At 39.9% G+C, this 15,428-nt stretch overlaps 1 protein-coding gene across 28 annotated transcripts in view; it reads right to left on the bottom strand.

Moving 5' to 3' along the window:
- ADAM22 (ADAM metallopeptidase domain 22) overlaps positions 1-15,184 on the bottom strand; it is a 247,036-nt gene extending 231,852 nt beyond the window's left edge. For 10 of the 28 annotated variants that reach the window (XM_070617391.1, XM_070617393.1, XM_070617397.1 and 7 more), the window contains exons 1-2: positions 14,870-15,052; positions 14,241-14,401 (exon numbers count right to left, since the gene is read on the bottom strand). In XM_070617391.1, the coding sequence (XP_070473492.1) occupies positions 14,241-14,401; positions 14,870-14,954 (246 nt within the window). In that variant the 5' untranslated portion in view covers positions 14,955-15,052. Of the gene's footprint in view, positions 1-14,240; positions 14,402-14,556; positions 14,609-14,869 lie in introns of those variants that run through there. The other 18 variants (XM_070617401.1, XM_070617405.1, XM_070617402.1 and 15 more) reach the window with 6 other exon arrangements.
- Positions 15,185-15,428: the final 244 nt, after the last annotated feature.

The following is a 15,428-nucleotide window of genomic DNA, read 5'->3' as shown; positions in this document are numbered from 1 at the left end:
TCAAACAACCCAATTACAAAATGGGCAGGGGACATGAACAGACATTTCTCCAAAGAAGATATATGGATGGCCAATAGACACATGAAAAGATGCTCATCATCACTAATCATCAGGGAAATGCAAATCAAAACTACACTAAGATATCACCTTACACCTGTTAGAATGGCAAAAATATCCAAAACTAAGAGTGACAAATGTTGGAGAGGCTGTGGAGAAAAGGGAACCCTCATACACTGTTGGTGGGAATGCAAACTGGTGCAGCCACTATGGAAAACAGTATGGAAATTCCTCAAAAAGTTAAGTATAGAAATACCTTATGACCCAGCCATCCCACTACTGGGTATCTAGCCTGAGAACCTGAAATCAGCAATTCCGAAAGTTCCATGCACCCCTATGTTCATTGCAGCATTATTCACAATAGCCAAGTCATGGAACCAACCTAAGTGCCCAGCAACTGATGATTGGATATAGATGTGGTATATATACATACAATGGAATACTACTCAGCCATAAAAAAGGACAAAGTCGTCCCATTCACAACAACATGGATAGACCTTGAGGGTATTATGTTGAGTGAAATAAGCCAGACAGAGAAAGATTAACTCTGTATGACTTTGTCCATGTTAACATATGGACAAAGAGAACTGATCGGTGGTTGCCAGGGGAAAGGGGGGTGGGGGGAGGGCACTAGGGGTGAAGTGATGTACCTACAACATGACTAATAATGATGTACAACTGTAATTTCACAAGGATGTTAACTTTCATAACCTTAATTAAAAAAAAATCTAAAAAAAAAAAATGAGACGTAAAAAAAAATTGACAGTGGTGATGGTTGCACAACTGTTTGAATATACTAATAAACTTTGAATTGTACACTATTGTTAAATGGGTGAATTCTATGGTATGCAAATTATATTTTAATAAAGCGCTTATAAAAATACACATATAATTAAAATATGAATTATTTTGCTCCTGAGATTATACTAGGTCAGCTGAGGTCAGGAAAACTGTTAAGGAGTTCGTGTCTGTGAGCCAGCTACTTGATCTCAATATTTTGATTTGGGGCCTCCTCTCCATCACAAGTCCTTACTTTCTTTTCTGATCTTCATTACTCTCGGATCCTTCATTCACACTAAAATATAAATGCTTGAAACAGTTCAGAGTGGAATCCCTTCCTGGGGTCTCTACTTACACTCAAGCGACTATTATCTAGTGATATTTTTTCTGATTTAAATTACATACGCTGATCTTTTTTTTTTTTTTAAGATTTTATTTTTTCCTTTTTCTCCCCAAAGCCCCCCAGTACATAGTTGTATATTCTTCGTTGTGGGTCCTTCTAGTTGTGGCATGTGGGACGCTGCCTCAGCGTGGTTTGATGAGCAGTGCCATGTCCACACCCAGGATTCAAACCAACGAAACACTGGGCCACCTGCAGCGGAGCGCACGAACTTAACCCCACATACGCTGATCTCTTAGCGGCATGGAGGTTTCATGGAGTAATAGTGCTACGTGGGTAACATCTACTGCCTAAGAAATAAAGTAAGTAAATATTTTATATTAACTTATTAGACCACAAAAGGGAGGTAAAAATTGGGGGAAAAAATTAAAATAAAACAAAATATTTAAAGATTATCTGGGGCTAAGCTATAAAAAGAAAAAAAAAGAAAAGAGGATATCCTTAGTTCAAAACCACCGTTAAAAAAATCAAAACTCCAAGAACAAATATCAAGGGAACTCCTTGGCTGAATATGTCATATGAGTTCAGATCCATCATAAATACTATATGTCACTCTCCCAGAAGACATACATCATTGTCTTAAAGAAAATGCAGCTCCAGGCAATAAATGGCAAAGTCTGGTGAATAAAGTCACACACAAAGGTTAAACAGATTGGATGTATCTTTGTTGAGAGACATGGGGCTATAAACTGACAGGAATGATGTCGTCACAGTGATTAAAGCAGCCAAGAGACAGCAAGGCAGCTGTATGTGGTAGAATGTCAGTATGCCAATCATTGTCCAAGTTCCTGCCACTTTCTCTAGTGTTCTCTCTCCTTACTATCATGGCCCTCCCTTTCCTAATAAACTCTGCCTCAAATTTGAAGCAAGAGGGAAAGCTATTTCAGTTCAGATACTCACAGCGATGGGAACCTCACAGAACCTGGGCATGCTGTATACAAGGTGGCTCTGTTGGGCCGGCAAAAATATATACAGGGGAAGGGGAAGAAAGAGGTCAGAGATAAGGTATAAATGTGGAAGGAAGCCCATGCTACTCTCCAACCCATGCCAACAAAAGATTTTAATAATCAGAGGACAGAAATAGCATTAACTATTGGAAATACATCAAAAGTAATAAAATCAGTAACATAAATGGTCACAGCACTTTTTTCTGCATCTTTGAGACAGAAAAGTGAAACAAAGGCAGACCATAAATATTTGCTGAGCATCAGCTACACATCAGGGACAGTGTTAAGCAGTGAACAAACAATGGTGAATATGACTGACAAAGTTCCAGCCCAAAAATACAGTCTATCTCATGGGGACTTCTTCCACTAACACACCCAAGTCATCGGTGCTCCATACCCCTTCACCAACACTCACATAAGCAAGAACAATTTTATGCCAAGCCTACGAGGCAAGTTTTACTTTTGTATAGCTGGAAAAGTGCCTCGTCACTCCTTAATACTAAATCTGAATCCTGTAGCAGTGTAGCAATGTATCACTCTGGAAGACTTTGAGAAGAGATACGCTCAGCAAGTGTTGGGGGTGGACTGAGCACATAATTCAGTTTAAATCCAGGGGATTATGAACAAGGAGAACAAGGAGAGTGATTTTAGGAAGGTGATTATTCCAGCAGTAAAGAGCAGAAAGGACACTTCAATCCACATCCAAAGAAGAGAATGAGTGAGGGACAATTTAAGGAGAACAAAAGAAACACAGAAAAAGGAAAAATCACACACAAAAAAATAGGTTTAAGGGTAAGTAGTAAAATGAAAGTTTGTTGAACTGTAACACATCTCCAAATCGCAAAAGAAGTAAGTCTAGCAATGTGCGGCAGGGATGGTTCCCAACAGCAAACGTAAATAACCTTTCAGAGGCTTGTTTTTACTTTAGTTGCTAAGAGAAAAAGAGGAACTTGACAGAAATAGAGTGGGGGAAAATTACAAAATAAACCAAGAGTCACAGAAAAAGTGAATAGAGCAAGGATATGTCCACAGGAAAACAACAAATGGAAAGAGGCAATAAGAAAGTGACAGAACCTGACTTGAGAGAAGAGGAAAGAAAGAGATGAAGAGAAAAAGAGAAGAAATAATTGACCAGAGGAACTCTGATACAACAGGGGTCTGGCGGCATAAGAATGGAACAGGGCTCTCTGTAAGTCACGGCATCAATGATTTCATGCAGTCAACATTTGCTTGTGGAGCACTTGCTAGGTGTAAGGCTCTGTGCTCAATGCTGGGAAGAAATAAAAATGATAAGGATGCATGCTTTCACTCCATGTTTTTCGATACAATTATATTAAATAAAATAATTTTTACCCCCTTACCCTACGACAACTGTAAACTTCATGATTTCATAATCAGAACCTTTAAGAAATGTTCTAAACAACTCATTAATCAATGGCCTCAGGTAGATTTCATATTAAATTGGTTGTTATGAATTAATTCTACTTTCCCTTCATTAATTTTGAGAGAATATTGTCTACGTAAGATCATTAAGAATTATAAGGACATCATGCTAAACCTACTTCATAAATTAAATTAAAAGAGAATTCTCAGTATCTCAGCACCAATATCTTTCCCCCTTTTACAACCTAGAGGATCCTGAGAAGCAACAAAAATTGCTATACACCATGGTTTGAAATAGCCCTATCTCTAGAAACTTACCCAGAAAGAAACGGCTTCACCTTTCGTGACCGCAATGAACACTACTTGAATTTTGCCTACCTTCTTACCAATCAATATCTGTCCAAGTTTTAAGAAATGTTTTTGAGGAAATAAGTTTGAAAAAACCAATGTACTACTTATAGCTAAACCAGCTGTACAAGATCACAAAATGTAAGAAGAATTTTGCAGTCCTAAATCAAAACTTTCATCCTCTTCAATAATGTTTCAGTTTCTATCAAAGTCAATAAAATTCTTCCTAAAGAATGATGGCTTAGCTCTTCAGCATAATGATAAATTTGTAAATGCATCTGTAAAAAAAAATTCCCATTCTTCTTATTAAACATTTACCTACATTTTCTTGGAAAGCACATCAAAGTAGTCCTAACTATTTGCTGAACTGCAGGTAATACCAAACTCACCTTGAAAATAACCCACTATTATGGCAAATGGAGACTGACACCAAAATTATTCATCTCAATAAGAACAAATTTTCCAGATTCCCACATGCAAGGACTCTTCACCCATTAACATACATTTATTTAACACATACCACACGCTATTCAAAATGAGACATGCTCATTTGCTGCACACTAGTTGTGATTTTTCAAAGCATCAACTCTTGCATGAGTTAGGAAATCAATCTTTAAGTGAGCCCCATCTCCCGACGCAGGAGAGGCACAGCATCTAAGGTCTGAATGAGAAGAACAATGGGCTTCCTAAAGCCCTCTCCCACTAGCCTGCAGATCTTTAGAAAAGACCAATGAAAAATAAGATGGAGGAGAAGGCGGAGGAGGAAGAGGAAGGAAGGAAGAATAAGGAATAAAGAAGAAGAAGAAGAGGTGCAGGAATAAGAAGAGGAGGAAGAGGAGAAGGGGGAGCAGGAGGAGAAGAAATAGTTCTTCCCTCTAAACCAGACACTTAAAGCTCATGGAGGTTCGATAAAAACAATCCCGGGGCCATCAGAGGACGTCCAGCTGAAAAACACAAGGTTCCTTTTAAAAACACAACACCCGGACCCAGAGTGCAGCCAACCACTAAAACGGGGATGGCTGAGATTAAAAACTCAGAAAGTGCCTCAGACTCTTTCAGCAGCTCTCTCTAGTTGAGCCGGGAGGATACTGGACTGATCTGACACAGTGGAGCCCCAGTATCTTCTCCCTATAACTGATTTCTGATTTCCCTAAGCCTCCCCTTCCCCCACAGCCTGCTCCTCCCCATGTTCTGATGACCCTAGATCACTCTTCAGCCAACTGCTCTTCCAACCTACCCTAGACTAATATCACATACATAACCTTGACTGCTACCTATGCCCACTGAGGATCCACAGCTGGGTTCCTGGCCAGGCCCCTGACAGGATACCCTAAAGGTATTAAAAATCCAGTAGGGAATTCGTGGAAATCTACAGAAGCAGGTTCTGCAAAGTAGTAGCCATTTCTGCAGCATCTTGCTATCTCGTTCAAAGAAAAACCACTTAGAAAGAAGCTTGAGCTATGACCAGGAGTAGCAAATTGTACCAGCCTGACTCCAACATCCTGATTTCACTAGTGAAGGAAATGAAGGCAATTTCTCCCAACAAGCCTTACTTAAAAGGCAAGTTGAAAATAAAAATAAGAAGAATAGCAACTGACTAACTAGAAGTAAAAGGCTAGAGACGTGAGTCAGTGTCGAGTAGAATGAGTGACCTAAGAAGACTGTCGGCCTGCAGTTCTCCTGCCTCGGAGAGAAAATTTTAAAAACACTTGCAAAATGTGAGCTGTTGAGGCCTCTCTTCAGGAAATCATCATCGATTTCCCATCTTCAAAAAGTTATCTCATGTTCTTGAGAAAAAAAAAATGAAACAAAAGGGCAACTATTGCTAGGTGCTAAAATCCTCTGGTATAAAACTAATTTTTAAAAAGGAGAAGAAAAATGTTGATTTACCCTTACTGATAGATAAGATTCTGAAAAATCTCTTCAATACAAACAAACAGATTGCAGGGAGTAGGGTGGGGGTGTTAAGTTCTTTATTCCTTCTCTTGCCAGTTATGACTGCTGATATTTCTGGATCATGGTACAGAATTTTTTATCTTATTTTCAAAATCAAGTTATATATAATAATCTGTTCTAGGGAACACAAAACAGATTTCTATCTTAAAAACAACTCAAATGATAAAATCAGAAATAAAGGACAGCTAGGAGTATAAAGCTAGAAGTCTAAAATCATTTTTTATATATGAAGTATTTATATTTTTAAAAATACAGCACGTTGAACTTTACTTTAATTATGTGTAAAATAACTGTAATGATCCGAAGGGGATATAAATTCAATAATTAAAGACTAAAAATTATTCATGCATTCATCTTTTATACCCTACCTTGTTCCAAAAAGGATTTCAGGATGTTTATATGGACACTTACAATACAATTTTTAAGTAGATGAAGAAACTGGGGGGAAACAAAAACTCATTACTTCAATAAATATTTATTAAACACCTACTCTGTGCCAGGCACTGTTCTAGGCAGCAGAGACATGTGGTGAACAGACATGATCACTACTCTCATACAGTTTACATGCTAGTGATGGGATCCTGGGAAAAAACAATAAACAAGTCCACTATTAAAAAAAAATGTCACATTCTTACAAGTGCTAGAAAGACAACAGCGTAATGTGATGTGATAAGGAGGGGGCTGGGGTAGGACTACTTTAGAAAAGTGGACAGAGGAAATCTCTCTGAGATTACTTTTCTTTAAGCCTGAATGTTTATTTCAATCTAAGTATAACATACATAGGAAAACGTGCACAGACCTGACTTCCCAGATTGATAAATTATCAGGAGTCAGGAGACATTTCAGATGACTTTCGGCCAAAATGGGGATGATGAGAAGGAGCACGCTAATGAGCTGGGATGAAGCTGCTATGAAAACTCACGCCGTGACTTTCGCTTTGGAGGAGAGCACAACTTGCCTCTAAACTTCTGGCATCCAGCTCAGGAAAGGAAACACAGGTACGACAAATCTCTCCTCTTGGTCCTGACGAGACACTATGTATAATGTTCTTCGAGACTTCGATTAACATTGTAACTGGTTTCTCAGGAATATTTCTTACCGTGTCCTTCAAAATATCCTTTAGAAAAAGCCTGGTAGGTGATTGAAGAGGTTAGGGAAGTGACTGAGAAAACTGACACCAATTCAGATAACAAACTCTCTTGTGACTAACTTAAATCCAAAGAGATTTAAGAAAAAATCTCTTAAATTTTAAGAACACATAGAGTTCCCTGACCCTTGGTGCAAATTGGAATCCACTAGGGAGATTTTTTTTAAATACCCCACCCCAGAATCTCTGGAGGTGAAGCCAGTACACTGTGGAGCAATAGAAGATAATTCTCCATACATAGTTTCTTTCAAGCGAATTTCTGGCAGATTAAACTCCAACAAGTACTCAGAGTGCAAATATTCTCTACTGCCATTTAGATGCAGATTCAGATATTCCCATCTGGTTAAAAGAATATTTGAGATAGAAGCAGAAATTATACCCATTTCTAGAAATGAAGACATTTCTAACAAGCGCTAACATGACATCAACTCATCCCTGAAAGAAGTTAGGGAGGGAGGAGACCTGGGTAGGGCCAAGGGTTTCTTAAAGAAAGGTTAGGCTCATTCCAACACAGAGATGAACGAGTAACCCTCATGTTAAATAAGCAGGAAAGATTACAAAAGGATTATTTTATGTGGATCTCTAAGATTTTCCTTGAGAATTCTTTTCCCAATTCTACTACTTATTAGCTGTGTGACCTTGGGCAGGTTAATTAGCTTCCTTAAGCCTCAGTTTCCTTACCTATAAATGGGTATAATGATAATATCTACCTCATAATGAGAGATAATGCATTAAATCAGCACAGTGTCTAGTACGTGGTAAAAATTCAACAACTATGAATTCTTATTTTCCAATTCTTTCCCTCAATATGTGCTTTCTAGTGCTTTTATTACCAAAGCACTAAATGTTCCCAGAAGCTATCATTTCAGTTATCACTGATTACCTCTCTCTTTCACCTGAATGCTTCGGCATTTGGGACTCGGAAGCTACTTGTTCTACAAGTCACAAAAGATATTTTGTATCTTTTCTTTTGGAGAAGGATATATGAATACAGATCCCTGTTTAGCATTTACTGTTTCTGTTTTATGAAACTTTGACCACAAAAGAGCAGATATAATTTTGGCATTGACTGTTGAATACCAAAATCTTTGATTTATAAAGAAAGATTATAACAATCAGTGCACATATCCAGTTCCAAAACAAACAAAACACACATCCTTCAAGAGGCATTTTTCACCTTTTAAATGTTAAATATCTTTATATATTCCATTGTCATTCTCAAGTTAGCAGAAATGAAGCATTCCTGTTGTGTTCTGCAAGCTTCTTCTTACTACATAACTTAAAAAAATATTTTCAAGTGCTCCAAGAAATATATAGTTCCAATGGGAAAGAAGTAAGAAATCTTTGACCCCAGTGCCATTGAAAGAGATCTAAAGAAATGCTGGTAGCCTCTTACCATAAGGCCAGCAGCACAGTGAGTAAGCACACAGGCAGCGAGATGGAGCCAAAGTGTCTGGGTTTAAATCCCCTCTCAGCTACCTACCAGCTTTGATATTTTGCAGCCGGTAAGTATTACTTATCACATGATTCTTGTGAGGATGCAATGAGTTAATGGCCATCAGGTGCTCAGAAAACTGTTCGGCACATAAAAAGTAACCACAGAAGTTACTGTATATTAAGTATTTTAACATATACTTTAACACATATAACACTACTGTAAGTACTTCTCTCTTTTCCTGACTTCTCTGTCCTTCCTCCTTCTCACCAGTCTCCTCAATGTCTCTTCCTCTTCTCTCTCCTCCTCTTTTATTAACATCTTTGTCCCCTTTGGGGGTTATCCATGAGACTTAATAATGAAATTCGGCCCTACCTGATCCCCACAGGAACTATTGAGTACTGCTGACCTTAGAGAGTCCTGCTCTCCATGCGTTATGACAAGAAAGCAGGCCTCCGTCCACCACTTTTAAGAGAGGCTCTGGTAGTCAAAAACGATAGAACACTTTGGCATTCTTTGAAATATGAGAAAGCAAATAAAACTAAGAACAATTTTTATCAACCCATAAGCTATTAGAATCATTCATAGTTTTCCATGTGTAGCTGTAAAAAAGTGATGAAATACAGGTTCTTTTTGTGAACAGTAAAATCATTAGGCAGAATTTCAAAGATGTGCAAAAGAAAAATATACAAATTGAGATCTCACAGAGTAAAAACAAGACAATTCTGAATTTCATTTTCTTTTAACTGTTTAATTGCAAGAGAAGAAGGTTGGTAAAAGGATTTAAAAAATGCTAGGAAATGTCTCTTTCCTATTTATAGCAGCAGAGCAAGTTTTGATGGGTGGCAAAACTACAATATTGAGCTACTTAGGTTTAACAAATGCACATTAGGAAAAATAAAATGCTTGTACTATCCTTGCAAAGTACTTCTAAAGCTGTAATTGCTAGGAGGCCATTTGCACGAGGGAAGCAGCATTGCAGACAATTTACCGTCAAGCTGACTCAGGGCACCCAAGTGAAACAGCACAATTTTAACTACAGCTCATCTATGCTTAGGCATACGTATACATATATTCATAAAAATGGAGCACATCTACTCTTTGCCATCTTGCTACCATCTTGCATTTTCCCCATTCGTTGGTGATTATGGAAACTATGATAAATTGCAGATCTACGTTCTTGGCACCTGACTGACTACTTGAGAAGCTACACCACTTTCCAGGGAAAGAGAGAGAGAAATAAGTAGCCCCTCTACTCACTGACAACAAAGACTTCTGGCAACAAGAAATTCCTGCTATTTATAGAGAAATGTAATCACCGGGTAAAAAACAAATTATTGAAAATTTATGGGGTGATCACACAAGGAAATACACCACTAAATAATCTATCTTTGATGCTACAGTAAATCTGTCATGCCAAAAAGGGGTAACCATTAAGGTGCTTATTCTTCAAAATAGCAATTAGGTGACTATCAGTAAGAAACCATCAGTCAGACTCAGTAGGTGATATCTTACCCATATGACTGTCCAGTTAAAATTATGTTTTATCTTTTTATCTGCAAACATACAATTCCTTCAGCACAGATAATTTCAAGTCAGAAGAATGAAAGAAAGACTGAATATTCTAATTCTGAGTGCTATTTTACAGGACTGAAATTACTTCAGACTAGGCAGACAACCTTAAGGATAGCAAGGTTACCCACAATCAAATATGATTTCTTTGACTATCATTTCTAGGACTTTATGGCATAATAAACTTTCATTATGGGCCCATCATCCCACTTGGGATAAAAATAAAGTGTGCATTCAAGGAACTGACCTGTAGTAAAGAAATCTTTTACAATATGGACTCGTATCAACAGAATTATTTCACATCAATCAAATTGCCAGTATTTCCACGCAACAAAAATGAAAATTTCTTCCAAAAACATAAGTGTTCTGTTCGATTGAGTGATGAAAACAGAAACAAGGACACACTAAGGGTAAAATTAAAGTGTTTTATATTGTTTTATATCATCATAGTTCTTGCGGGCTTTCTGAAACATTAAGTAATATGTTGCTAGTTTCCTTACTCCAGGGCAATGGCTTGATCTTACTAGGTGACAAGTAACTCCTGAATTAGATTAGATGACCTACAAGGTCTCTTCCTCTCTAGGACTGTCAGGTCCACTTTGTTATGTAAATTTGGACAATTTGTAACTTACTTCTGGGAATGTGTTAAATTCAGGAATTTAGGACACAATTTTGCATTAAAGAGATGTTACAAAATTTCTAAATAGCACTCAAACAGCCTGAGGGACTTTATGTTATTTAACAAAAACTCGTATAGTACTTACAATGTACCCAGCCTTGTTCTAAGTGCTTTAAAAATATAAACTCATTTATACAGTATTTTCAGTATACTTAGGAACTAAATTCTTATGAAGCTTAACGAGTACGTGAATTGGCATTTACCAATGAGTTAAAGTGAACAACCACATTCATTTACTCTTTCAAATTAAAATTATTCATTCTAACAATAGGATTACCCCACAATAACATGAATCTGGTTAATCACTTCTCCTTACTTAAATCCTTAGATTGCCTTTAAGACAAAGCCCAAATTCCTCAGCAAATCCTGAAGATGCTGCAGCATCTACTCTCCACCTTCCTGTTTTCTCTCATCTGTCCCTTAAAGCCTAACTATTTGCAGTTAACAAAATGTGGTCCTGACTCCCACACACCTATGTACTTGCCGCCCCTTCAGTTTGATATGGCCACTCCTCCCTTTACTCTAGCCAATTCCTACTCTCAAAACACAGCTCAGACAGCACCTCCCCCTGAGAGCCCACCCTGACTGCTCACCTGTAAAGTACTAGGTCTCCTCTGCTTCCACAGCTCTCTGTGATCATCTCCAGAAAATCACACAGAAAGGCAGAGTGTAACTGCCTGTTCTCTCATCTATCTTCCTACTTGTCTGTAAATTCCCTAAATGCCAGAACTGTGTCTTTTTATCTCTAAATCCCCAGGGTCTTGCACAAAAATTGGTACACAGTAGGAGCTCAAGTAAATAAATGTCTTTAAATAGCAAATCAATAAATGAATATATAAGTTTTGTGAGCTGATAGAAAATCATCCTAATTTTACTTCTGAAGTAGAAAGGAAGTTGAAAAAATATCTATGGGTAGCTACGATGCCATAAATTATATCTATTTGATTACCAAAGAAACAAGAATGGCCAGATACAATTAACTTACATTTTCAGGTCCAATGATAGCTCTGAAGGAAACCAGAAATGCCAAAATGCAGGAAGACTTTTAGTTTCCTAGTTGTAGAAAAAGTTGACATAGGGCAACTAGGTCTTTACAACTCTAACTGCCAGATTCAGTCCTATGGTCAATGGTTTCTATCTGTGGTTTAAGGAGCATGGCAAACGGCAACAGCTCTCCAGGTGATCCAGACATCCAACAAGACGTACTGTGTGTACCTTATACTGTGCCAGGCACCGAGAGAATTTCTCCTAAAAATTACTTTGATGACAAGACAGTATCTTCACTTTCACGTCCGACTCGAATTAATAATCTATCATGAAGTTTAACCTATATCCTACCAATTCATTCTCACCTCACAGAAGGCCAGAGCCATTCTTCTCAATTGTGAGGTTTATTGCTGCAGAAAGGGGAAGCTGCATGGGCCCAAGGTATCTTCTGCCCCAAGTGGAGAGGCCTGTGAACCAAAAAACTGCAGAAGTGCTGCTCCATAAGTGGAGAGAAAAAAAGGAGGGCTGGCCTATGTTCCAAAAGTGGTAGTCTTTCACCAACACAGAGAAGGACAGAAGGTACCTGAGGGCATTACCAGCATGACGCAGGGATTCAGACTTTCCAGGTTCAATCCTGCAGTTTTCTTTTTTCTCTACTTCCATCTGTCTCCCTTCCTCTCTGAGAAAGTCTTTCTGATTTGTTTTAAAGCACTGGCCAAATCAGCAAAAATTTAGACTGCAGGAAACCCTACAGATGAAAGACTCCCTGTCTCCAATGAATAAATTGCAAGGAAAAGAACAAGGAAATGGAGGGGGAAACTATGCATCAGACAGATTTGACAACCAAAAAACAAACTAACTGTAGTCTATGGACATTATTTGGATCTCAGATCAAAGAAACTTAAATATATATTTATTATATTTATATATATTTAATAATTTATATATTATTATTTTAACATATTTATATATTTAATATTTAATATATTTTATACACTAGCCACAATAATATCATACATGTTTAAAAGAATCCTTATCTCTTAGAAGTACGCAATGAAATTTTTTTATGAATGAAATGATAAGATTTGCTTCAAAATAATACAGAAAGGGGAAGAAAATAGGTAGGATACAGATAAAACAAGACTGGCTATGAGTTGATAATTGTTGAAGCTGGGAGCTCATTGTAATATTCCATCTAGTTTTGTGTGTGTTTGAACTTCTTTATAATCAAAGGTTGTAAATAGGTGTGAGAATATTCCTCCACAAAAACAATCATAATTTATTGAAAAATAAGAGCGGAAACTGTGTGCCCTGCTTCTTCAGTTTTACTATAGAAACAAAGTTGAAATAGAAAAGAAAAATGGGTATTTACCAGAAGTTAATTTAAATAATAGAATCCTTCATTAAGGCTTAGAACATTAGATTTTCTACTACAATAATCTAACTTTGATGGATACTGCTGTAGCCCTTTAAATTAATTTCTATCTTATATTAAAATTTTAACGACTAAGCATTTGGTTTAGTTGCAAATTAGTAGAAGTACAGATTTAAATAGTATGTTTCTATTTTTACATATTTTACACATACCGATAAATTAGTATAACTATCACATCACCAAGATACATCTTAAAGTATTAATGAATGAATATATTTATACATGTGAAAATGTTCAGCCTGACTTTGCTTTAGTGAAGTTTAAAAAATTTTCAACTACATGAAAGAATTCTGTCTCAATATATACTTACATGTGAGTAAACTAGTTGTCGAGTTAATTACATAAATACAAAAAATGTTTACAAAGTCCCAAAATATTTACTGAAATTAACCAGTAAGTTCAAAATAATTTTCAGGCATATCTGTGGACGTGTGATATTATCTAAATATGGGTAAATGGTAAGCAGATTTTTTTAAAACAATTTATAAAGGCCCAATAAGCAACACAGTCCTAATAACACCAAGAGGGCTGCTACCAACGAAGAAAGTGGGGAGGGGGACGCCTCTTCTGGAAGGTGGCGGTGATTGGGTACATCTCCGGGGTCCAGCTTAAGTGAGCTGAGAACCTCGAAGTTTAGCTTATTTTTACGACTTGAGTTTAGTTAGGGATGTCAAGGCTGGTTTTTCCAATTTTTCTACAGTACCAATCTTGGTTTAAATCACTTATAAAGTCTTCTCTTTGAGGATTAAAACAACCACCACCACAACAACCATAATGATGATGCAAATCCTGCCCAAATATTACATCCCTTCTTGCCTATGCCTGGCTCTTGCTTGACGGAGGTGACAGGGTCTTCGCCCCTTCGCTCAGGTGGCCGTACTGCTGGAGGCATCCCGCACAACCTCCTCTTGAGCAAAGCCCCCGGCCTATGTTTCTTTGGGGGTCTCGTCCCCCTTTTCCCTTCTTTTTGGCACAGGGAGCGCCATGCATGGCTCGCGTTAGGATTGAGCTCATTTCACCGAAGACATTGCATCTCCAGGGCAACCGAGAGCAAACAGGCGGTCAAGATGGGCCGAGCTGCACCGAGGACCACCCCCAAGACCGCGCCCCTCACCTGCCCGCCGCCGGGGTCGCTCCGCACCCGCGTGTCGAGCGCGTCGTGCCCAGTTTCGTCTTCGCCGCCCGAGCGGTAGAGGAGCCGGAGTGGCACGATGCTCTGGCGCTCCAGGAAGCGGTTTTCGTTCCTCCTTTCCAGCTCCGTCAACGAGGCGTCTCCTCCAGGCAGGAAGGGGTCAAGGAGGGAGAGGGGAGAAAAGGCGAATATAAGGACCCCGACCCACACTCGTCAGTCCTGCGGTCCGACGTCTCCTCTATGAAAATCCCACCGCCCCCTCCCTCCTGGACCCCATCTGGGAAGGACGCAGACACACCAGCCCAAGAGCCTTGGACCAGCTCATCTGAGAGCATCCAGGATCGGGGCCCAGCAGCAGAGCACCCCTTTTCTCTTCTCCGTATTCCTCTTTTTCAGAAGAAACAAAACCCAGGCATTCGACCAAAGGTTCCTAAGGATTCCGCGCGCCCCCACGCATGTATTTTTGCTTCACTTCTCACCGCGCTTGTAGATAAAAAAAAAATCTCCCCGCGCACTGGGGAAATGGGGATGCCCCTTTTCAATGCTCTCGAGGGCTGCAAAGATTCCCGGGAAATGGTACGTCCCGAAGCCAGAGAGGGTGGCGAACTTACCTGCCCGGCCGCAGCGCGCCGGGGGGCAGCTCCCCAGGGCGCAGAGCAGCAAGAAGGGCACGGACGCAGCCGCCGCCGCCCGCATGGTGCTCCGGTCAAGCGCCTCGCTGGAGACGCTCACCTCCTCGGGCGCCGGCAGCCGGCTCCGGCTCCCTCGCCCCGCGCCCCGCGCCCCGCGCTCGCCTCGGCCGCCCCCCCGAGCCCCGGCCGGTGCTGCAGCGGCCCTGGCGCTGCAGCCTCCGCCGCGGCGCTGCCTCAGTGCTGCATTGTGCTCCGCGGGCGCTTCCGCTGGCGGGGGGAGCGAGCGAGTGCTGCATTGGGCGGTTGGCTGTAGCTAAGTGGTTTCTAGCGCCTCCCACCTCATCCCCTGGCGGAGGCTCTGGCGGGCGACGAGCGCTCGGCAGGGAGCGAGCGCCTGGTGCACTCGCCCCCTCGCGCGGGCAGGGGCGCGCGCAGGAGGGTCCGCTGGGAAATGTAGTTCTCTCTCCGCGTCCCGCTCGACTCCACGACGGCGCGGACTGTCGCGACCTCGTGACTGTGAGGTCCTCTGCAGCATGAA

Source organism: Equus przewalskii, chromosome 4, assembly GCF_037783145.1.
Source record: "Equus przewalskii isolate Varuska chromosome 4, EquPr2, whole genome shotgun sequence".
Classification (NCBI taxonomy): Eukaryota; Metazoa; Chordata; class Mammalia; order Perissodactyla; family Equidae; genus Equus; species Equus przewalskii.
This window is presented reverse-complemented; position numbering and strand designations above follow the sequence as displayed.